General features: G+C 48.1%; 10 protein-coding genes across 10 annotated transcripts; 2 read left to right on the top strand and 8 right to left on the bottom strand.

Moving 5' to 3' along the window:
* Window positions 1-304: 304 nt before the first annotated feature.
* POX_c04619 (uncharacterized protein) lies at window positions 305-911 on the top strand (the record flags this gene model as incomplete). The annotated part of the gene is made up of 3 exons (XM_050113483.1): window positions 305-384; window positions 453-783; window positions 846-911. The coding sequence occupies 3 exons, from the start codon at window positions 305-307 to the stop codon at window positions 909-911; spliced, it is 477 nt and encodes a 158-aa protein (XP_049971039.1).
* Window positions 912-3,814: 2,903 nt separating this feature from the next.
* On the top strand, window positions 3,815-4,060 carry POX_c04621 (uncharacterized protein; the record flags this gene model as incomplete). The annotated part of the gene is made up of 2 exons (XM_050113484.1): window positions 3,815-3,843; window positions 3,958-4,060. The coding sequence occupies 2 exons, from the start codon at window positions 3,815-3,817 to the stop codon at window positions 4,058-4,060; spliced, it is 132 nt and encodes a 43-aa protein (XP_049971040.1).
* A 1,241-nt stretch (window positions 4,061-5,301) lies between these two features.
* Window positions 5,302-5,598, bottom strand: POX_c04622 (uncharacterized protein; the record flags this gene model as incomplete). Its single annotated transcript, XM_050113485.1, has 2 exons — window positions 5,302-5,466; window positions 5,524-5,598. The coding sequence occupies 2 exons, from the start codon at window positions 5,596-5,598 to the stop codon at window positions 5,302-5,304; spliced, it is 240 nt and encodes a 79-aa protein (XP_049971041.1).
* Window positions 5,599-9,187: 3,589 nt separating this feature from the next.
* Window positions 9,188-9,550, bottom strand: POX_c04623 (uncharacterized protein; the record flags this gene model as incomplete). Its single annotated transcript, XM_050113486.1, has 1 exon — window positions 9,188-9,550. The coding sequence occupies one exon, from the start codon at window positions 9,548-9,550 to the stop codon at window positions 9,188-9,190; it is 363 nt and encodes a 120-aa protein (XP_049971042.1).
* A 1,563-nt stretch (window positions 9,551-11,113) lies between these two features.
* POX_c04624 (uncharacterized protein) lies at window positions 11,114-11,403 on the bottom strand (the record flags this gene model as incomplete). The annotated part of the gene is made up of 2 exons (XM_050113487.1): window positions 11,114-11,171; window positions 11,366-11,403. The coding sequence occupies 2 exons, from the start codon at window positions 11,401-11,403 to the stop codon at window positions 11,114-11,116; spliced, it is 96 nt and encodes a 31-aa protein (XP_049971043.1).
* An 878-nt stretch (window positions 11,404-12,281) lies between these two features.
* POX_c04625 (uncharacterized protein) lies at window positions 12,282-12,542 on the bottom strand (the record flags this gene model as incomplete). Its single annotated transcript, XM_050113488.1, has 1 exon — window positions 12,282-12,542. The coding sequence occupies one exon, from the start codon at window positions 12,540-12,542 to the stop codon at window positions 12,282-12,284; it is 261 nt and encodes an 86-aa protein (XP_049971044.1).
* Window positions 12,543-13,762: 1,220 nt separating this feature from the next.
* Window positions 13,763-14,765, bottom strand: POX_c04626 (uncharacterized protein; the record flags this gene model as incomplete). Its single annotated transcript, XM_050113489.1, has 2 exons — window positions 13,763-14,328; window positions 14,420-14,765. The coding sequence occupies 2 exons, from the start codon at window positions 14,763-14,765 to the stop codon at window positions 13,763-13,765; spliced, it is 912 nt and encodes a 303-aa protein (XP_049971045.1).
* A 216-nt stretch (window positions 14,766-14,981) lies between these two features.
* POX_c04627 (uncharacterized protein) lies at window positions 14,982-16,199 on the bottom strand (the record flags this gene model as incomplete). The annotated part of the gene is made up of 4 exons (XM_050113490.1): window positions 14,982-15,416; window positions 15,475-15,553; window positions 15,647-15,812; window positions 15,890-16,199. 4 exons carry the CDS (start codon window positions 16,197-16,199, stop codon window positions 14,982-14,984), a joined length of 990 nt encoding a protein of 329 aa, XP_049971046.1.
* A 334-nt stretch (window positions 16,200-16,533) lies between these two features.
* Window positions 16,534-16,920, bottom strand: POX_c04628 (uncharacterized protein; the record flags this gene model as incomplete). Its single annotated transcript, XM_050113491.1, has 1 exon — window positions 16,534-16,920. One exon carries the CDS (start codon window positions 16,918-16,920, stop codon window positions 16,534-16,536), a length of 387 nt encoding a protein of 128 aa, XP_049971047.1.
* Window positions 16,921-19,372: 2,452 nt separating this feature from the next.
* On the bottom strand, window positions 19,373-21,236 carry POX_c04629 (uncharacterized protein; the record flags this gene model as incomplete). Its single annotated transcript, XM_050113492.1, has 2 exons — window positions 19,373-19,720; window positions 20,337-21,236. The coding sequence occupies 2 exons, from the start codon at window positions 21,234-21,236 to the stop codon at window positions 19,373-19,375; spliced, it is 1,248 nt and encodes a 415-aa protein (XP_049971048.1).
* Between the last annotated feature and the right edge of the window lie 791 nt (window positions 21,237-22,027).

Raw genomic sequence — 22,027 nt, forward strand, 5'->3', positions numbered from 1 at the left:
CACATGTATATTCTGAGCATGAGACATGGATCAAGCGCTCATTGACTTGATTCTATTCTTAGAGGAGATACGGATTAGAAGATAAGCCGAAGTCACTACTTATCACCTCTTATCACGCAGGTAGCGGTTATGACTCCTGTTAAAGTGTTAGGTAAACTAGGGAGATGCATAGATATAAAACCCTTGAGAAAGTCCACCTGTAAACCGGTTATAGAGAATAATCTATCGCTCTTAAGCATCCCTTGAACACTATCCGGCCTAATTACCGTCAGCTCTAGCTATATTTCCCAAGATCGCTTGCACAATGCCATCTAACAAAGACCGTCTCTATGTTGCTCTCTACGCACGCGGAGGCAATCCTACCATGCTAGGCAAAGAAGACACGTGAGTTCGTCATGCAGAAGCTTCCTTAGCGGATATTAATTAAAAGACTGATATCCCGTCTGAGCTAGATACCACTGGGCCTTGATCGTGGGGCCCAAAGTTGAAGCAGAGGATGGTATGGGGGTCCGTTACCACGCAAAGGAGAGGCTAGCATTGACAGGGGGCTCTAAATGGTTCTTCGAGGAGCGCGAATGTCCACTTGCCCCTACTAGCATGCTACTTGTTCGTATCATAGTTGGGAAGGTAGCGGAAAGAAATCGCCTAGTCGAAATTCTGCGGAACACGCCTATTCGGCAAGGCCAACCAGGTTGGAACTGTGTCCTCTGGGTAAAGGAGGCCCTGGAAATGCTTAAGGTTGATACCAAGGCTCTAGGCACGAGCGTCGTTGAGTGGGAAAAAGTACGCAGCGGGCGATGGATTATTGTCAGCTGAAGAAAGACCAGCACCGTTTTGATGGCCAGGGCAACTTTGATATGAAAAAGGTTCCAACATATGACTTGATAGAGCGGAAGGAAATCATTGTCTGAGTTACAAGCTAGGATTATTCAAATATCTCCAAATGAATTTGACGGACCCGTTCCATCGCCAGCTCTTCGGGCATTGGCTGCAGGAATTTGTCAATCTCATTGACCCAGAAAGAGTTTTGCGGGTTGACTTGGTAGGCAGAGGTGTATTCCCAATATGATGGATACCAACCAGAAGTTTCCCAATCAATAATACCAACAATATCATCCCCACGTACAAGAATGTTGAGGCTGCTAAGGTCGCCGTGAGTAAACACCAGAGGCCACGACTTGCTTTGTTGTTTGATGAGTTCCTGAATTTCAGGGTCAAGCCTTGAATCAAATTCCATGCCCATACGTAAATGCCGATGGAAATCCTGAACGGTATCAAAGGGACCAAAACGTAAGGAAGGCCCCGGAATGCGACAGTCAAAAAGCGATCCGCCATCAACAGAAGCAACCTTAGTGCCTTGCGAGGGCTGAAGTCCCGCATCTCGCGAACCTTTCCTGCTAACTGCGAAAGAAGTTTCGCCTTTGAATCCTCACTTCGTTTCACCCATCCTCTGCCGATTATGTCACCCTTGATCCTTTCCATCACAATGTACGTCCTCCCGGAATGGGTAAATGCGCATAAAACTCTTGGTACCGGGATGGATGTATGTTGCGATATGAACCGCATTGTTGATGCTTCAGATAAATGAACGCGGCGCCCTACTTGACACATAGTCCGTCCGTCAACATGAGGACATTCCCTTCTCGAGGTCGAATACGCTTAAGGATTCGGATCGCTAAAAGTGTCGAACACCGATAAAAAACGTTGCTATTGACTGGCTTGAATGGGCCCAACGAAGCAGTGGATGGTGAGGGGGGAGGTCCCTTTTGACTGGACCACATTATGATTGTATTCGACGCAAAGGAAACGTTGAAGGGAAAACATCAGGAGAATATCCTTCCTCGGTATTAGATGGCAAGGCATCTAGTAAGCCATTGGTGATTGAAAAATGGATAGTATCGAAGCAGAAAGTCCTTGATGGGAAGTGATAGTGATTAGTGAAGTAGAAGTGCACGATTCCTGGCGCGGGAGGTTGTCCTTAGATGCACGTGATACCTGAGGCGGTCGGATGAGGCCAGCGGAAGTTTCTGCCGGCGAACTAGGCATAAGCCTGTGATATTAGTTCTTTACAATGTAAGGATCAATTTAGGATCTGGTATTAACGGTGTGTGAAGATACTTGAATGTATGCTTCGCTTTAGACTAAAGATGGTATATTATTATTCCGTCATGCTTTTCTGACGACTGTACTCCAGTATACTTGGATTGCACCCGGGCTTCTTCCTGGACATCGGTCCGAAAACAACCTCGTCACCTCTGACCACGGTCGTTGCTCGTCCCTTCTTAACTTCAGCAGAAGATCTACCTGGGCTATCGAGCGGCTTGCCCGGACGTTGACGTTTCCCTAATCCCTGTTTGCTCTCTCTTCGGGTAAGGAAAAGGTAACTCTACGGTGTCAGATGGTTTATCAAAGTAAATAACTTAGTGTGTCCAAAGCCTCAAGTTCGCTCATCTAAACGCAGCCACTACTTGTCTACTATCAGAGTGGTGAAAGAGAGTGGTGAAAGAAAGAGAGTGGTGAAAGAAAGAGAGTGGTGAAAGAGAGTGGTGAAAGAGAGTGGTGAAAGAGAGTGGTGAAAGAAAGAGAGTGGTGAAAGAGAGTGGTGAAAGAGAGTGGTGAAAGAGAGTGGTGAAAGAGAGTGGTGAAAGAGAGTGGTGAAAGAGAGTGGTGAAAGAGAGTGGTGAAAGAGAGTGGTGAAAGAGAGTGGTGAAAGAGAGTGGTGAAAGAGAGTGGTGAAAGAGAGTGGTGAAAGAGAGTGGTGAAAGAGAGTGGTGAAAGAGAGTGGTGAAAGAGAGTGGTGAAAGAGAGTGGTGAAAGAGAGTGGTGAAAGAGAGTGGTGAAAGAGAGTGGTGAAAGGGATGGGGACGAATACCAATGGTTGAGATCGACAGATGGTTGGTACGGCGGCACAGTATGTACAGCACCCGTCTAAGGGACCGAACATTAGATTCCATTCTTACATCCCTTAGCCGTGCGGATGACGCCCGAGCTTTTGAAATCCCTTCGTGGCGAGCAGCTAACCTTGACAAGCACGGAGTATTGGCGAATACTCGCAGCCAATTGCTATGCTGACCAGTCCAATTTACAAGCACGTACTGTATGAGGTAGGAATGTTCAAAGATTGTGTGTCCCTAGAGAGTATAGTACACTACGTATGAGACCACTACTGTACGTGAGATGACAGCCTCAATTTCTGGATCGCTGTGTAGATTCCGCTCTCCCTCGCTGCAAAAATAGCTCTTCTTGTGCATACATCTTTACACAGGATAGGGAAGATTTGAAGGGATTCTCTATGGCCTAGGAGGGTTGATGAAACTAGGCAGTACGATGAATCTCACATCAGCTAGAGTGACGATACCCGGCTTCTATTGAGTGTAAATGGAAGGCCATCAAGTTCCTGCGGTTCCCGGCAGGCCAAGGCATGTCCCATCAATATTTTATATTTCTCTGGTACTTAAACAGCGCTACTTTGACACAGAAAGCGCCGTTTATTTTGCCCGGTCGGCAATCTACCATGAGTTAGGGGTCTACCTGGATCTGGCTAGTGACAATGATAACTATCGTATGAAATCGCTCCCTAGCATGGCGATAAAGCTTGCTAATCGTCACCAGTGCCCTGGTCTGGCTATCCAGCCTCCAGGAGACCGGAACATTGCTTCCTACTCTGTTAGTGTGTGCAGTGTTCCTGGCCGGTCTGAGCAGTCCTAGTGATTTCAAATAGATGAAATCACCGAAAGATGCTCACCGCACACTCAGAGTGCCGAGTTAGCCACTCCGTATTTTGGATGGAGTACATGCCAATGAGGTTCAGAGCATGCGCCGCATCTCACAGCCCACCAACAGGTGCGTATCCGGCATTCTCGGGCTCACCATTTCATAGATTATTGAAAACTCGTAATGCTGGATTGGATTCAGTGGGCTCGAGCTTCACCTACCATTGAACTTGATTTGTTTTAGATTCCTTACGACATTTGCCACCAGTACTGCTCGCTTCCTTCGTTCGAATGAGCAGCGACAAGAAGAAAGCCTAGGCGAAGGTACGGCAGGATACCACCAATAAGCCTGGCCAAACCTGTCGCATTCTATCCACGCCTCTTCCAATTCACTATTTTCGCATGTTAGTCATCCCAAGTGGGCGGCACAAAACAGGAAAGAGAGGGTGTAGCAAACAGGTTCATTTGACGAAAGGGCCCTGAGCTGCTGTATAACCAGAGCATTGTATGCAAAGTCTGAATGCTCTACTATTTTAAGCGTCTAGTTATACTTTCTGTCAGACATAGGGATCAGGGGCAGAGGGCCACTTTGGTAGATCGTTAAGACCCCGTCTAGCACTCTGTTTAACTTACATACTCATCAAGGGGGGATGCACTGACGGTAGTCTGAGTAAAGCAGACAGGTCGAGGCACAATAGGGTATCTACCACCAAGCAGTGGAGTGGAGAGAAAGATGAACTACCCTCCAGAGGGCAGTGCCTATTCCAGTTCGGTCACTCGGGGAGCACAGAGGACAGGGAAGATAGAAAGCTCTGGCTAAGAATACTGCTTCATCGTACAGGATCGTTTTTTCTCAGAGAACTCCGTAGCCTACAGGGTGTTCGAGAAAATTAGGCGAGGAGATTAGTTCATCAAGCGCAATGAGCGACTAGGAAGAGTAAGCTGCCTCGAACGAACGGTTGGCCGTCGTTCGATGAAGCATCTCCGAATCCTCTCTTCCGTAGATATCTTTTCTTCAACAATAAAAACAAGAGAAGCGCCAGCGAAATAAAACGCAGTATGCCAAGAATGCGAGCAAGACCCAAACACCTAAGACGGGCCACAGTGCCAACAACCTACTACCGACCCCTCAGCGGTTCCCCCACTACAATACGTACCCATTGGAAAGATCTAGTTTCCATAGATGATTCTTACAGTCACAGGATGAAAGACAATAGGGGATTTTTATATGACGGAACCGATCTACCTCTATCCTTGTAGGTCTTGACATTAGTGTTAAGGGAAACAATGTAAGAACATAGGCAGCGTCACTAATTTACAGAAGCACTCTAATCGTATGCCACCAACACAATATCTTGCTAATAAGACATTGCGGGATTCCTTCAAAAGGGTTAAAAGATGAAACCTGTGATATCCAAAGCGCAAAACGAGTTGACCTGATTTTATGTACACATCAGCGGTTACACGGCTGACCACATGCCAATGTTGGACCAATACTGAGATTCAATCCTGGAAACATCCCCGGCTGCTGAGAACCATACAAAATTCGGAAAGTGATCACTTAATTCTGAGATAGCTGAATCAATTTCTAAATCATCATTTGGAAACGGCGATTCAGATACAAGATCATGGCGTTCCAGATAGTATCGCTGGATTCTGAAGCGGGTATGTTGCGCGGCTCTTCAGCTGGCTCTTCCGCTTCATCGAGGAAATCCAACGGCGTTCTGTGTACAGGAGGCTGGTCTCGCTCGCCCTATTGGGCAATACGGCTGTCAGTCTGGCATGTTTTGGAGCTTATGATATGCCTAACCGTTTCCTGCGGAGTGGGAGCGGGCAAATCAGGATGAGAGTGATAAGTGAAGACCCAACCGTCGGGCGCCTCCATAATCAACCAGCTCTTGATCGAATATAGCCGCCAAAAGTTATTGTGGCGTCGCAGAAGATTATTGCGCCGCTTGTGAACCTGCTCTTTCTGCACACGACTGGATTTGGAAGCAATAGGGTTTCGGTCGGAGCCGAAATCCCGACTGCACTGCTTGAATGCTCATTCTCTCATGACTTTATACGGAATGGCCGCAACTGGACTATACAGCTAGAGTACTGCATGCAGGATCGGTTGATATAGACCATATCCACCCCCGCTTCGACAGACACTTGAGAGTAGTGTTGGCCCATTCACCGACAACCCTGCGGTAAAGCGGGTCGACCGCCCTCAACTTTGATATCCTTCCATTTCTCGTGAGTAATACTTCAATACGGTATTCACAGCTGCAAGAAGCATAAAATAATCTTGACGTGATAATATAGCGCTGCATCATATTCCAACCTGTTCCTTGGCTGCTAGGATGAATATTCTACGCGTGCTATGTAAATCAACTATAAAGAGCCGCACTGAGAGGACCGGCGAGATCAGCATTTGTTTCTTTTTGGATAAGTGCAGCATGTATCTGAATTCAAAATTGGTTAGTTCATTACAAGTTTCCCGGACTCAGTCAGTTGCTTTCTCGAGACAGGCAAGAAGGCACATTGTTCTACTAACCTCCTTCTCTTAAGATACCACCTGCAAGAAGGATCTCCTTCGTCTAGTGGCCCAGAAGAGACCAAAAAATCATCAACCGGATTAAGAGTCTCCCTGATTGCAGCTCTTATTAGCATAACGACATCCCAGAGCCCCTTGCCTTCCGACAAAACAAATGAGCCATCAGGCCCAAGCTCATTTCTTTTCGGAGACACTGTCTATGAACCGACAGACAGTGTGTTTCATTACTTTTCGACAACGTCTGTCTCTACAGTCAACAATTCTCTTTCGGGATCGACAACAACTGAGATAAATAGTGTAGTGGAGGATCCGGTTAAATATACTCAGAGGTTGATAATCAGTAGCAGCGGGAGATGCTTAGTAGTGAGAGGTGCCTAATGGCCTTACCGCCTAGAGAGGTTATCTAAGACCGAGGCTGCGGTATCCTTAGGGATCATCATCATCTACGTGCTTGATCAACAGTTTAGATTGAGGATTCAGAACGGTCCTTTACAGTCAAATTCCTTACACTTGAAATGTTACACTCTTTTTGATTTCTGCCTTTGGTTCCTGACATCGGATCTCACGATTACCTTGGAGGATTCCAGGACTTGCGTGCTTGTGGTTTTGGTTTGGTTCCTCTATGACTCGACCTGTCTGGCGAGATCAGACTGCCTTGAGCATTCCCTTCTTCAATAGACAAAGCGGCCAGAGTGTCAGCGACGGTATACAACCGTGGGAAACGTCTGCCACTTCTATGTTAGGTTATGGGATGAAGAATGACACGGCAAATGACACATTACTCGGCGTCGTTAGCGCCTATAGCAACGCAGATACTCTGCTACCTTCGTATATGGACACGACGACTCGACCTGCAGTAATGACGGACCTTCCGTCGCACACTACTGCAAGACATTTCACATCTGCTGTGCACGATAGACGCACGATCCGTCACAATTCCGCCCTCAACTCGCCCCCTCCACCGGTGCGTCTCTGATCAGAGCGCCTGGGCACCCCAGCACACAAACCACGTGGATGCCCAACCCGTGGGTCGATTTAGTCTCTTCAAGCTTGATATCAATCGAGGAAGCTACTGAGATGGGAGTTTTCGAGGTCGGCGGGACGAAGATGATGTCACAAACCACAAACTCTTCTAGCCCGGCGGGATATGATCCCACTATGCGTAATACCCGCGCATCGCAAACGATACCAGGAAAGACTATAGGAGCAGTTTTGGGGGCAGTATCGGGGGCGGATCTTCTCTTTGCCATCACATATATTCTACAGCGCTTTATTCACGCGTATTTTATGAAGTTGCAGGCTAAGACGCGATCTGCTGCTTTGAATGAAGTTGAATCGGGCGGCGAGGAGTCTGACTCAATTCACTATCGAAGCGAAAAAGAATCGCGGTTCTCGATCGATATTTAAGAGCCGGACTATGGTGTGATTCAACCTCTCCTATACCAAGACCTCAAAAGTTTGTAGCAAGGTGGAGTTATTACAGTAATTCTTTCTGTCTCGGGTCGCATGTACTGTAAATAAATCCGCAAAAGTAGACGCAATAAAGCTCTCACACACCACCCCATGGCCCATCACCGCTCAATTCCACAGAGTTCTAACAGTTTATTTAGACCACCCAGTCAGATAGTACAATGCACTTCAAGTATACCCTTGTCTCAACTTATTTCTGCATCATCTCCCGGCTGTCTCTACTTGATCACGGCTGAAAATTTTTGTCACAGCTACTTGATACGTGTGCGCTAGATGATAGGCGGGTTTATCTAGGATTCAACCCTCATTCCCACAAGAGCATTTAATATCCTTGCTTGCCCGACTGCAGCCAGATGAGGATTTTGCTGCGTACCTAATTGATCCAGAAACTAGGTTTCATGGAGCTTCCCTTGCGTGCGAAGGAACCGAATTGTTCGGCAGACCTATCTGGGCTTGTCTGTTCAGAGAACGAAGAATCAAGCCTATTATCTGGACAGTACATCGAGGATATTAATGAAGGATCCACCAAAGACATGAGAATGTTCTCTTCTCCTAACAAGGCCCTTCTGGCAAAGGATCCTGGTATCGTCAGTGCAAAAGCATCAATGGACCCCTTGCCTGCAATTATTTGCCCTCTCACGACGGAACTGACCATTGAGAGCTGGCCAAAGTTAACACCCAAAGCGATCTTAGCAATGAGTTCAGGGTTAGGACAACACAATACCTCTCCGGGAGACTCATCATCAAACATCTCCGCTTCAAGGAGGAACTTGGTTGCCGAGCATAGAAACCATCAAATATTGAAAGGGGCCATGAACAAACTCGTGTTAAAGACATTCAAGGTGCGGATTAAAGGTCACCACGCCAACAAAGCAGGGTCTCGCGTATTGGGCAGGACGCGAAGACTCGCTCAGCACGTCATTCGACATATGCTACAGCATCAGCATGGAAGTAAAACCACGCTTACTGAGAGATTTCGCAACTCAGAACTTTCTGTCATAATAGAAAGCCATACTAAATACCAGAAAGTGCTACATGCTGTTCCTGTTCTCGTTGGGCTCCTCCCAGACGGCATACGAGATGGCTTGACGTCAATGGATGGCACAGCCCTGTTGAAATTCGGTTTTCTAGTGGCAGAGAAATGGGCATCCAGACATTCAAGTATTTGACTAAGGTTCGTCGAATGATGGATTCACTTGGCGTTTCTTTTGACAGTCTTTAGTGTTCCAGTATAGTCAAGACACGTATAGTACTATGGAGTCCCTACTGTAACACACCGCTAGGCACTTGCTTATGCCTTGAAACGAACGTAGATAGAGAAGTGAACCCATCAGCGTGCATGTACGTGCGCTTTCTAGCTAGATATTGTATTGAAATCTTCTGTTGGGTAGGCATATGCATGAAAAAGAATGGTCAGGATGGCCATAAATCAACCAGTAAAACATCCTCATATCATTGAATCACTTTAGTAACTGCCATGCTCTAAGGCCTCATCTTCCCCAAGCTGCTGAGGACCCTCCCGATAAGGTTTTAGGATCCCCCACAATCTATCACGGATCTTTTGATCAGAGAAATCATGGTTTCCATAGAGCAAATACCATACTTCCGGACAAAGGGCAGTCGGGAATGTCTGACAACAAAATTTATGCTGGGTGCATTCGGTGCACGGATGAGGGAAGTCGGAGGCGATGTCGCGGATGTTAAAGCAGGCCTGATAAAGAAACATATTCGGTTGCGCAATCTCCCCGAGGCACTGCCAGCACGGAAGTGGGTTGTTCGTATAGCCCCACACGTCGATGAAGTCGTCTACGATGTATGTCAGACACATCTGTGGCTCATACTTTAGCGTCTGTCATTGAGCGTTAGCTGTCCCATGTATACCTTGAAGGCCGCTATGTCTGATTGAGTGAGTGGGTTATCAAATGACAATCAAGATGGGAACATTCGCAAAGCACGTAGGCCTAGTGGGTGAAACGTAGTCGTTGGAGGAGTGTTGTTCCAGTGTGGGGGTTGTGGAGCAGAAGGTGAGGTAAGAGTGAGTGAGCTCTAGTCAATATATCCTAAGGACACGGCATTCTCCACCATCCAGCCTATTATAGTAAGAGATTTCCGATCGCCTATTCTTTGAAAAGAAGCCTTTAGAAAGCCCTTGCCCTACCTCTATAAAGAAGCCTTTTTACCCAAATGGAAAAAATAATATACAATTGATTAGCCCTAGCGATGAGTACAGTGACCGTCTTCCTTCCGAGATATTTTTATGAAATATAATAAGGAACTCCCAGGCAAACATTTTAAGATGAGCTGAAGGATTCTGTTACAGCTCAGTCACGAAGGGACGATATCAAAATAGTAGCATACTAAGCATCAAGAAGGAAAGAAAGAGAGATGATGAGAGAACGAGAACGAGACACGATCGAAGTACATAAGATTGCGGATTTTGCCTAGGCTATTGAGTTACCTGTTACCCACTCTTAATCACAAAAAGATGGACACACAGAAGATCTAAGTGATTTCTTGAGTGAATTCGAAGATGCGATAGTTATCATGTAAAGTAAAAATAAATTGACTTGAGGGGCATGTATAAACACGGGATTTATCAGCAACGCATCCCTACACAAGTAAGTCAAGTAGTTTCGGAGATTTAGATGACAATTCGTCTCCAAGGTGAGTTGGTATTGTCAGTAGTTGTATCCTTACCCAAGGCTAGAATTCAGATTCTCTTAGAGGATGCGTCTTACTAAAGGTACAGGTCTGGACATCGTCACCTTGTGGTTGGGAATCAAAGCTGGAGTTCAGCATCCGAGGTCTTTTTATTGCAGTAATTATGTGGCTCGACTTTTCCATTTATCCGCTCGCTTCTGCTTTCCTGCTGACGAGGTAAGGAGCCAGCTCTCATAGATCAAAGAACTTCAGAAGCTTATTGAGGTATCGCCGAAGCATCCCAATATTAATTGTATCGCGAGGAAATTTATTACTGAACCAGAAGCTCCTAGTGAAAGAATCCTATGGTGCCAATCGGTGTAGGACTGCAATGACAAAGCTCTCAAGGCAATCTTCAGTTTTCTTGCTTACGATGGGGCCTTCAGGGGTGATATCAGAGTGTAATTCTAGAACTAAGACTCTTTACTCTGTCTATCATATTGTCCCATTAATATATGTTGAGCCGCTCCGCCAGGAAAATGCCTCACTCCCTCAGTCAAGGCCTCTCCCGGCCACCGATTCGTACATAGTAGCCCACCGAGTCCGAGCCATCCTAGACCATGCCACCAACAATACCGAATGTGTAATAATTCGAATTCTGGCAATTGTGATGTAGCTTGTAGGCCAGATTGACAAGGTTCTGACACTTAATGGTGATCAGAGCAGCATTCTTCGCAAGTCAGATTCTGCCCTACTTGTGATTGACGGGTCCATCAGGCACATACGTGATTGCAGAAAGACAGCCCTGGCTGGTTTAGGTATGAGACGCGAACACAGTAATTAGCTTCTGCCATGCGATTCTACTCTCCAACGTCCAGAAGGTGTTGGATATTGTTGACATTCGGCTGAACATATGCGATTCCGCGAGCACAATAGCATATGGGCTGCTCCTGTATAGTTTGCCCGTATCACTTTCTGGCCCAAAGTAAGAAATATAACTTACGTCGGTGCAAATCCCGGCCGGCAATGATGGTGCGGCATAGTGCGGTGGTTTCAAGTCCTGTCTGGGTGAGCGATGATAGGAAGCATTAAAACACGTATCGGCTACTGTACCTCCCCCGCCCTCAAACTCTAGTATGAGTTTCGACCCGCAGTAGTTGGTCCTGCGAGCTGCTTTCGTTAACTATAGGCGAGCCGATGACTTCCATTAAGGACCCTGCGGCCAAGCAAAGAACAAGAAGGACACGAGCAGCTTTTGCAAAACAATCATTTTTACTGACGCTCATGACTGTCTTCCTAATACAAATTTAAACCCAGCCAGATGAAAAGCTCTAGGCTTTATACGGTCCTTGGCCTGTGTCTTTGGGAAGACGTGGTCTGGAACCCCAGATAACTGCAGCCGTCTCTACGGGTTGACGCACTTTTATGCTGTCATTCCTAGCCTCAACATAATGAGCCGATACGTATCCTTTGACTTCAACTGACTGATTAAATTTTACTGATTCCCGTCACGATCATCCAGAAAAACCAAGTATAAGAGGGTTCTTGGTCTCTGAACAATAAAGATAAATTTCTAGACTAGCTCATGTCTGCCTTGATGTATCTCAAGATCGTCCTTGTGGCCTTGGCCACGCAAACTTTCGCACAAATTAAGATTAGCCAGTTCTCTGAACACACATGCAACTTTCTCCAAACTTGGGCAAGCGTCTCTGGGTCCACACCCTCTATTCGCTTCAGTATCGAGGGGAGACAGAATTACTACAACCTTTCAAGAAACTGCGTCTCCCGGATGGAGTCTAGTTTCAGAAGCTGTAGGTTTTCCGAAGTATTAAAGGTCAACTACTGACCTGTCTAGGCCTCAATGGATCGGATCTTGTCTGCAGTGGATTGGAAATTCTCTTTCACAGTCCATCATCGGATCAAAACGGACAGACTCTCTTCGTACGACGGGAACCTGCCTGTGAATATGCGAGCAGTGTAACGTTGGTCAGCACTGCAAGCATTACCTTGATCCGGCCCTCGGCCAGCATTGTCAGCTCAACCAAATCTGCCAGTTCGACCAACTCTGCCAGTTCGACCAACTCTGCCAGTTCGACCAACTCTGCCAGTTCGACCAACTCTGCCAGTTCGGCCAACTCTGCCAGTTCGACCAAGCCTGCCAATTCTGTCAACGCTTTCATTTTTACCAGTACCGCGGGTCATAGTCCGAGCTCGCTATCCTCCACCTCTTCTTCTGCACTTAAGACTTCAACAGCAACTGTTAACCAATCCACTTCAAGTGATTCCCTTCCAAGTCCTTGGAGTACTCAAGGAACTCTGACGGGATTGACATGTCTGATAAAGTAGGTCCTCACACAACATTAGTCGCTTTCAAAGACTTCAGCAATTGACTTGACATTCAGAAAGGCGGATTACGATGCCGGCGGCCTGTGTCATTGCTCAGATGGCACAACACCCGAGTACTCTTCTGGTTGTGTGTTGTGCCCTTGAATGTATGAAAGGGCCTTGGCATCACTACGGGCAACGATGAGAGGCTAACTGTCTGGAGTAAGAATAATCGTGTCAATTCGAAAATGCGATAGTCAATCCATTTTATTGCCTTTAGACCACATTAGAATATTGTAACTGACGTTGTATGGTTTTCTATTGAGCCATAGAATTTCCGTACATGCTAGTACTGAGGGGACCAATTGAACGAGTTGATTGAAGAACTATCCTGGAGATCGCTGTTGGGAGTATCTCATAGCTTCAGGTGCTAGTATTGCGTGTTACAACGCAGATATTCCGAGTGGACCCGGTTTACCATATAAGAACATATGGAGAAGTGGGTAGACGCTGAATCAGTCAGTTCCTAATGGTAAAATACCATCTCTCAGCTCGACATTTTCCTTCGGTCTACTCGGGTGAGACGTGTTAAAAACTAGTTGGGCGTCCTTATGGCACGCGCGGAATGCCTTGCTAATCCCAATCCTTTTGAAGCGGTCGCTTTTGGGAAGAATCTATCCAGAATTTTCTAAGCGACATTTCAATGTAACCTAATTACCTAACGCGTATCTCGTACAATCTACCTCGGCGGACCGAATGAGTTCGTATATTGAAGTGTGACGCGACAGGTCTGGTGAAGGTGAAAAGTACGCCTCCTGCATTCTATATACTGGACCGAGGCAAACGCTATGTCAAATCTGGATTAGAGAAGGAACACGAACTTGGTACATGTTTGAGACACACCGCATGTATTGTATATTACGATAAAGCTAATATGGATAGAAGTAATGACGCTATAGAATGGTCCAAACCAGGCCTCCTGTATGTAGTTATAGACTCGCAATTTCCGACTTGAAAGGTACACGCATAATCCCTTGAGCCGCTTGAACGCACAGGTCTCCATACAAGTCACGACTCAGAGTTCCAAATCTCCGTCAGATGAGGGTTGACTCGCCTCATGGGCCGCAGCGCGCAGTCGACCCAGCATTGCAATCGCATCTTGAAGCCATTCCCTGGCCTCTAGAAGCTCAGTAGTCTCCACTACTGGCCGTCCAGTCCCTGGTTTCTGCGTGGACCGAGAGTATGAAAGATTGGGCCTGCTCATAATGATTGCGTCAAGCCGGCCATCCGGGTGCTCACGGTAGTAGCGGCAGTAATCGTCAGTGCTCATTCCTCTTCCGTGCTCCGCGGGGTTCAAAATATGGAAATAGTTTTTTCCCAAGACATTGAAAAGCTCGGTCAAAATGTCTGAATTCTGCGGAAGCTGCAGCTCATACGTGGTGTCATCTAGTGAAACGTCTACCACAAAGCTTTCAGGTATCAGGATGCTCTGGCCGATGGTGGGCACCGTCAGCTGTGGTTGCTGGATAAGGTCACTGGGAGCATCAGGTAGCGGAGTGTTGATAGGCTCTGCCGCTGCAAAGCGAGGCATAGGCTCCGCTGTGGATTCTTCCACTCCTAGTGAGGTGAGGGCAGCAGGCTCTGAGTCCCTTCAGCCCGCATCCGAACACCGGGACCATTCCGGCTTCCAGCAAGGTAGCGAAAGAACGTAAAGAAGACTGGCGAAGAAAACCTGCTGTGGCTCGTAGAAAGGTCCAGGCCTGCTGGAGCTCTTCTGCTTGCAGCGCGAAGTGATCTGCATCGATCGAGCCCGTGTATGGTTTCCCGCTCCTGCGCTTTACTGAAATCTCCATGTCCGTTTCCGGGGAAACAGGTTGGATATGAGGGAGAGGGGCAAGATCCTGCGGCAAATTTGCTAATACGTCCAGACGCTCAGGGAGACGGGAGCCTCTCTGCACGACAAGATAGAAGAAATGCTGCCACAGCAATGTACGCTGTTCACTGGAAGCTTGACTCGTAGTGAGCCCGGCACGGCCTCCCTCATGAGAGTGTGACACGCGGCGCCGGTGGTCGGTCATCTCAGATCCATAATGGAAACTAAATCGCCAGAATTCCCAGAGATCTGACTTGAGCGCTTCATGTCAGTACGATGTGGTGAGCGGGATGTGCGTATTGAAGTGCTCATAGACCCTTTCACCAATAGTGGCCTTACGATTGGAGTCAGGCAGGAACACCGGTTGCATTACGCTCCGTCCTACCTCGAGGTGAGAGAGTTTGCCCTCTCCAGATGTTTGCTAGGCCCAGCAGCGGTCATGTGTCTTGAGGGTTTTTCCCCATCGTGGGTTTTCCCTCTCTCTCTCTTCTTCCTTCTCCCTAGACTTCCCAATCCCAGTTGTCTCGCCTCCAGATTGCTTCCTTGCCTTGTAGACCTGTGGGTCTATCACGAGGTAAAGTCTATCCTTGAAAAATGTCTCGAGAGTGGGGATTTGGAAATGTATATTGATCAACCGCTCCCAAACAGCTTGGCGGTCATAGGCGGGGATGGTACGAAACAAGTTGCCTTGTCCCAGTTCACTCTCCAAGAACCTGAAGTCTCTCGGCGAAACCTCCGGGACTCGCGAATGAATGAGACGGACGGTCAGGCCGTCAATGAGACGCAGATACTGGCAATTTCCTCCCACCAGATCTATAAAAGTTTGATATATCCGATCCCAGTAACACATGATAGCCTGTGAGCATCGTCAGTGGTGGGACGGACGATGATTCTCGGGACGCAGACAGGCTCACTTGGTCGCAGCGCATGGCAAGCACTTTTTGGAGCAAGCCAATCCGCATACCCTCCCATAACCCCTTGATTGGAAAAAGCCTATCAACTTTCTAGGGTAGCGTCGGGTGCTTAAAGAACGCTTGGAGGTATTTTGCCTTTTTGCTTCCACAAATGGTCTCCAGCATGACCCACCAATTGTTCGCTGCGAAACGATTGATGGGATCTTCCAGATAACCTTCATAGCGCCGGATTCGCTCATAGACCAACCCGTCCGGGGGCCGACGGTCATTGGAGTACTGTTCTCGGAGGGAGCGAATAAACATATCCTGTGCGGATTCACTTCCGTCGCGGCCATGACCTATCAGCACATCCGGCGTACCACTCTAAGCAATGCATTCGTCATTAGATCTACAGGGAGTCGCAATATTTGCCTACCTGCTTGTTCAACCACGTAGACATCCACCATCCACCATTGGTTTGTAGGGTCTAGCTTTGTTCGTGTGGCCTCAATAATCGTCTGATGATCCTGCGCGTGAAGGTGGTAATCAATATCCACATCTAGCCGGTCCAGCAATCCATCGCAATGCTGCAGGCGAACGCGAGAGCCCCAGTCCGCAGCTGGGATCAGCACAGGAATATGGCAGTCCTGCATGAATCGCTGGCATCCCTGGATGTCCATAATACGTCGAAACCTCTTGACATTCTTCTGGTTGTCCATCTGCTTTTTGAAGCTTCTTTCGAACATGAGGCGGGAGATGTCGACCCTCGCAGTGGCTTTGAAACATCTTCGGCGCGAGGCAAACAAGCCACGCTGAATCTTGTCCACATAGTCTTGAGATAGGGGGCATTACGGTAGATCTATCAATCGTTCCAGATGGCTGTGAGGGCGCCGGCACCAAATCCCATTAGGCGATCCTGAGATTACGGTGCTGATATCAATGCTTTGACGCTTTCGGAAACAGCTAGTCACTGTATTGCAGAGATAAACCCTCGATTCAGTAGCTGCTGCCTAAGTAGAAAGTATTTGCATTGTCCCCTTGAAGAACTGGCCTTACCGCCCACATCCCACTTTTCAGTCTTCAGTATCGTCGGTGAGGCATAGGACGCAGTCGCTTCATCCATTCCCGCCGATCACGTCCCCTGTCGCCCATGTTCTTTGGCTGGCGGTGGTTTACGGATACTTCATTTTCATTTTCACCATCGGAAGCCCGTGCTGGGAGAGGGACCCACCACGCCTCTGGTGTGGGGAGCTGCCGACGAACCCGCAGTCGAATAGTAGTTTCCGTACGCTCCCTGGACGGCTGGGCCAGAATTTCCGGGACTGGCCTCTGCTTAGGGTGGATCTCATAGCTGGAAGCCTTGGCCCTTCGCGACGGCCGGGCTTTGGCGGTGCGTTGAAGCAAAAGTCCAGTGTCGCTATTATCCCCTTCAGGGTGGCGCACTTGTCTGTAAGAGATGTTGGTCATTTCTGCGTCTGGTATAAGGACAGTCTACGTTTCAAGTGATTTTTCTGACTATTTATTCCCCGTGGATAGCTACACATGTATATGGCTATGCAAAGGATGCCGCATTTTATCGTGGCAGCTTAAAATAGTCCCGGGTTGATTGAGAGTGACAACGTGGCGGTCTAGGGGTCTTCAAACTGGGGTCAAAGGCTGTGCTGTAAAGTGGGGGGTGACAGTGCTATCGCGATGGCCTTTTCGATCCTCAGATTCCCGCTCATCCCTCTCTGTTGGCAATATGTGAGGCTCTGCTGAGTCCGCTTAATAAAACTTGTGCCCTTTCCTTTCAACTTGCCGTCCAACCCTCAGGTTTTCAACGCGATGTCAAGCTTATTCCGTTGAGCTTATAGTATAGGCTCGATTAAATGGCTCTATCTACTAGCGTCTAAAAGATGGTTGCTGAAACCACCCCGTTGATGCAGGTTTGAATGATCGGTGAAGTGGGGCCTTGGGTGGGGTTAAGCACAATTGGGGAGAGAACAGGGCTGGCTTTAGGATTGTTCCGTATAAGATCGAATACTTGCGGTGACAAATAAAGTGTTACGACCCAGCCGCACTACGCACATGGGGCCTATAGGCCGCCGTAGTACTTTTGCGCAAGATGTAGTTATGTCCCGCCGTACCCGCGGGCCCTAACTACTGCTCACAGGAGCAGCCACCTTAGTTCCTCAGCGATTAGTCTGAATCATATACTCAACTCAAGACATAGTTTTCCGAGTCCACTTCCATGGCGACTTCCAGCAAAAAAAGCGTGCATTACTCCAGCGACCAGACCGGCGACTGGACCGAGGCGGCCGGGCTTTGATACTTAGTATGCAAGTTTGGTATGCAAAAACTGGCGCCGACACACAATATCTGGACGCATGAACGTATGTATAGGAAAAATATGCGAGTGGAGGGCGGAGTGCCCTAGTAAGGTAATGATATCAAGTGCTGATACGTTCTATAGGCCTTCTATGCCTTGCTTGGATTTTGGAATGCTGAGTCCCGAGAGGGGAAAGACTGTACTGATCCTACTATTGAAGCTACTGTATCTGATTTCATCGCCTGTATAAGAAGCCCGGGATGGGGAAGATATAGATGCGTGGTTCGGCTCGCTGGTACCTTGTTATTAAGACTGAAAATGACCCACTACCAAACGTTGAACGGTTACTCCCAGGAAACACCCGGGCCTCTTGCGGGTCCACTATGGAGATACCTAGAGAGCAAACGACTTGAGCCTAGAATACATCCTCCCTATATAAGTTAATCCTAAGTCATCCTTATTTTCTCGCTTCACCCTTTACCTAACTATGCTACGGTCACCCTTGCAACATACATTCGATCCAACGTCTTGATATGGACTGGAATACGCATCTCCTGACCTTGTTTGGTCGGGCCCTTGAAGATATTCTGCATAAGGAACAATGCGTCTGGGAGGGCGCCAACCAAGGCCGATGCCGGAATACCGTGCCAATAGAGTCTCGAAAATATGGAGCAATTTGCCTTGGCATGATTCAAAAAGCTCCTTCCACCTATACGCTGCAGCAAAAACTCACAGAGGCGGCAAAATATATGCTATGTGCGAACTGCAAACATTATCGCGGCCGAGCTCAGGGGTGTGCTAAACGATGGGTTGAGCTATTATTCCCCCAGGGAAGCACTCTGAGAGACCTACCCGCACAGTCCTGGCCTGTTAGCATTTCCTACGGGGCAGAATCAATCAGCTTCACTCGGACTTCAGCTTACTCCTGAGGCTATGATCCTCAATAACGCATTTAGAGTGATAGTAGGTGCAGGAACCGCGTGAGGTGTCCCCTAGCTTCAATACAGAACGATCTCTATATACATAATTAACCCTACTGCATCTAGGGCGGAGGAGCTACACCGACAAAACTAGGATATTCTTCTGTTGATATTCCATAATCAGGGCTCCCTCTGCTCACCGGGCATCATGCGCCTCCTCTATAACGTCTCTTACACAACCGTCCGGAAAACAGGTTGAAATTCTGAGATCGTTCAGATTGTTTGCCTATTTGACGGGTTCCGTTTGAGTAGGATATCAGGCTCTGGCGATGGCGCACCTGAGCGGCGCTTACGCTCGCGGTCAACGGTGGGGTTGGGCACGTCTGGCACGGTCGAATCTTTTGACCTGCCCCAGAGACCACTCTGTCGAGCCCTATACAATGAACTTCGAAGTGCCCGAATGAAGCCTTTTGGCCGAGGAAAAGAGTCTTGGCACTTCATCTTGATCTTGGATCGATTTTGAAACGGATGATTAGTAGCTTCGGGAACATCGCAGCCTCATAGCAGCGTCTTCTAGGTACTTGAAACTTGTATATTTAAATCGATAGAAGATCTCTGGCAAAATGCACAACAAATACGTGAAGAAAAATATCAGGGAGAGGCCCTAAGACATTTAAATAAAATTGGAATCTCAGCTATCCGGTACCTTGGCCTTAGCATTTTCCGAGACAGCCTTGTCCTTTCCGCCCACGTCCCCCGCTTTCTCTGACTCCATGATAGAATCGAGGATCGATTTAGCTGATTGTTGATCACAACCGCTCTCTGATGCCCCACGTTCCCGAAGTAAGTAGTCCACAACCGCACCCAACCTCTGGCTGAGATCGTAGAAAATGTCCGCTAACCGAGTAACTTGTTCTAATTCATCGGTTGTTCGTTTCAAATCATCTTGGACAGACTTTAACCCCTGTTCGAGTTTGGTATGGGCTTGCTCCGCTCGGAATGCCCGGATATCGAGCCTTGCAACAGTACGGAGGATGCCCTTGATTTGTCAGAAGAGCCAGATAAATTTGTTGGCGAAAAGAGCGAGTTACAAAGATGAACCTACTGGGTCGTCCATGTGGGTGTCGGTAGGATAGCACTTCGCTAAGGATGCTACAACTGGAAAAAGGTATTCTGGAACGAATTCTTTAGTCGATTTAGGCGACTGGACAGAGAAAGCTCTATTTATGTTCTGAGAGGCTCGCCTAAGGTTGGTTATGGCTAGTAGATCTAAGATAATGCCGGTTAGTGATTTTCCGAGATAGTCGCTCAGGTGCTCTTCTGAGGCTAAATTCTTGCTGAAATCTCATGGAGCGGTCTTGTAGACGGTGGAAATTGGAAACCATGTGTCAGTTTCCAGTCCTTACATTGGTGTGTGTCAACGGCTATAGACGTGGCCATAACCGCTGCCGGGTTTCTCTGGGTCCATAATGAGCAGGGAATGTCTACCAGAGCACCAGGGCAGAATAATTAACGAACGTGTTGCTTGATTTGTGGACGCGAGTTAAATCAAGTCCCCGAACGATTTAACGGTTAGAATGTCACCACGCAAGCGTTGAACGGTAGCTTTGTAGCTCAAGACAAATGACTCAGAAGGAGCTAATTGAGAAGCTTACTACTGAAGGAGGGGCCGAGTCTGTTCTATAATCCTGGAGGGGGTGGTGGTGAAGAGAGGGTGGTGGTGAAGAGAGGGTGGTGGTGAAGAGAGGGTGGTGGTGAAGAGAGGGTGGTGGTGAAGAGAGGGTGGTGGTGAAGAGAGGGTGGTGGTGAAGAGAGGGTGGTGGTGAAGAGAGGGTGGTGGTGAAGAGAGGGTGGTGGTGAAGAGAGGGTGGTGGTGAAGAGAGGGTGGTGGTGAAGAGAGGGTGGTGGTGAAGAGAGGGTGGTGGTGAAGAGAGGGTGGTGGTGAAGAGAGGGTGGTGGTGAAGAGAGGGTGGTGGTGAAGAGAGGGTGGTGGTGAAGAGAGGGTGGTGGTGAAGAGAGGGTGGTGGTGAAGAGAGGGTGGTGGTGAAGAGAGGGTGGTGGTGAAGAGAGGGTGGTGGTGAAGAGAGGGTGGTGGTGAAGAGAGGGTGGTGGTGAAGAGAGGGTGGTGGTGAAGAGAGGGTGGTGGTGAAGAGAGGGTGGTGGTGAAGAGAGGGTGGTGGTGAAGAGAGGGTGGTGGTGAAGAGAGGGTGGTGGTGAAGAGAGGGTGGTGGTGAAGAGAGGGTGGTGGTGAAGAGAGGGTGGTGGTGAAGAGAGGGTGGTGGTGAAGAGAGGGTGGTGGTGAAGAGAGGGTGGTGTGAAGAGAGGGTGGTGGTGAAGAGAGGGTGGTGGTGAAGAGAGGGTGGTGGTGAAGAGAGGGTGGTGGTGAAGAGAGGGTGGTGGTGAAGAGAGGGTGGTGGTGAAGAGAGGGTGGTGGTGAAGAGAGGGTGGTGGTGAAGAGAGGGTGGTGGTGAAGAGAGGGTGGTGGTGAAGAGAGGGTGGTGGTGAAGAGAGGGTGGTGGTGAAGAGAGGGTGGTGGTAGGAGGGCCATAAAGCATGGCTGAAGAATAGAAAGGCGATCATCTCAGGCTTCGTGTCCCAGTCCTAACGATCGTGTCAGAGAAGTTTGACACACATACCGCACCGCAAATAAATCCATCATAGTCAATCGTCGGCCATCGTGCTTAACTTAACGCTGGATGATCTTAACCACTGAAGATCACCCAGGCTAAGAAATAGATGGCTCGGCGATTGATCAGCTATTACCAACAGCGTACAACATGGTCTAGCTCTTATAACGAAACTAAGCTACTGCTAGCCAATTAAGCGCTAACAGAACGACGGCATTTGCAGTGTGCTTCATTCAGAGTTGCGATTGCAAATCACAATGCGAAATAGTCTCCGCGGAGGACGATCGAGACGCGGCTCTATCGACTAATGACGTGGGGTGTACTATACATATTGCGCTGATACAGTTGCACCTATCTTAGCACCTTTCTAGTCTCACGGCCTTCTTCCGTTTCCTTCTATTGCTTCAACAGGCAATTTATTACCCCTATATAGCAATACGTGTTTCTTGCGTACAAGGTTATGTTGAGTGGTCGAAATCCTCCTTTCACTGCAAATTAGATCTAACCGTGCCATCATTGCCTCTTGGGTCTCCTTGAGATCGTGTATTTCCGCTTTCAGTGTTACGGTTTCCTTAGACAATCTCGCGTTATCAGCCAGCAAGGCTTGGATGCTCCCTTGCCCAATATCTATGGGAAAAGGGTCGATTCGTCTTTACGGTCCATTAATGCCACCATATTTGAAGTTAGGAAATCATGAGAAAGGGCAAAGTGACTTACTA

Source organism: Penicillium oxalicum, chromosome III (assembly GCF_001723175.1).
Source record: "Penicillium oxalicum strain HP7-1 chromosome III, whole genome shotgun sequence".
In the NCBI taxonomy this organism is placed as follows: Eukaryota; Fungi; Ascomycota; class Eurotiomycetes; order Eurotiales; family Aspergillaceae; genus Penicillium; species Penicillium oxalicum.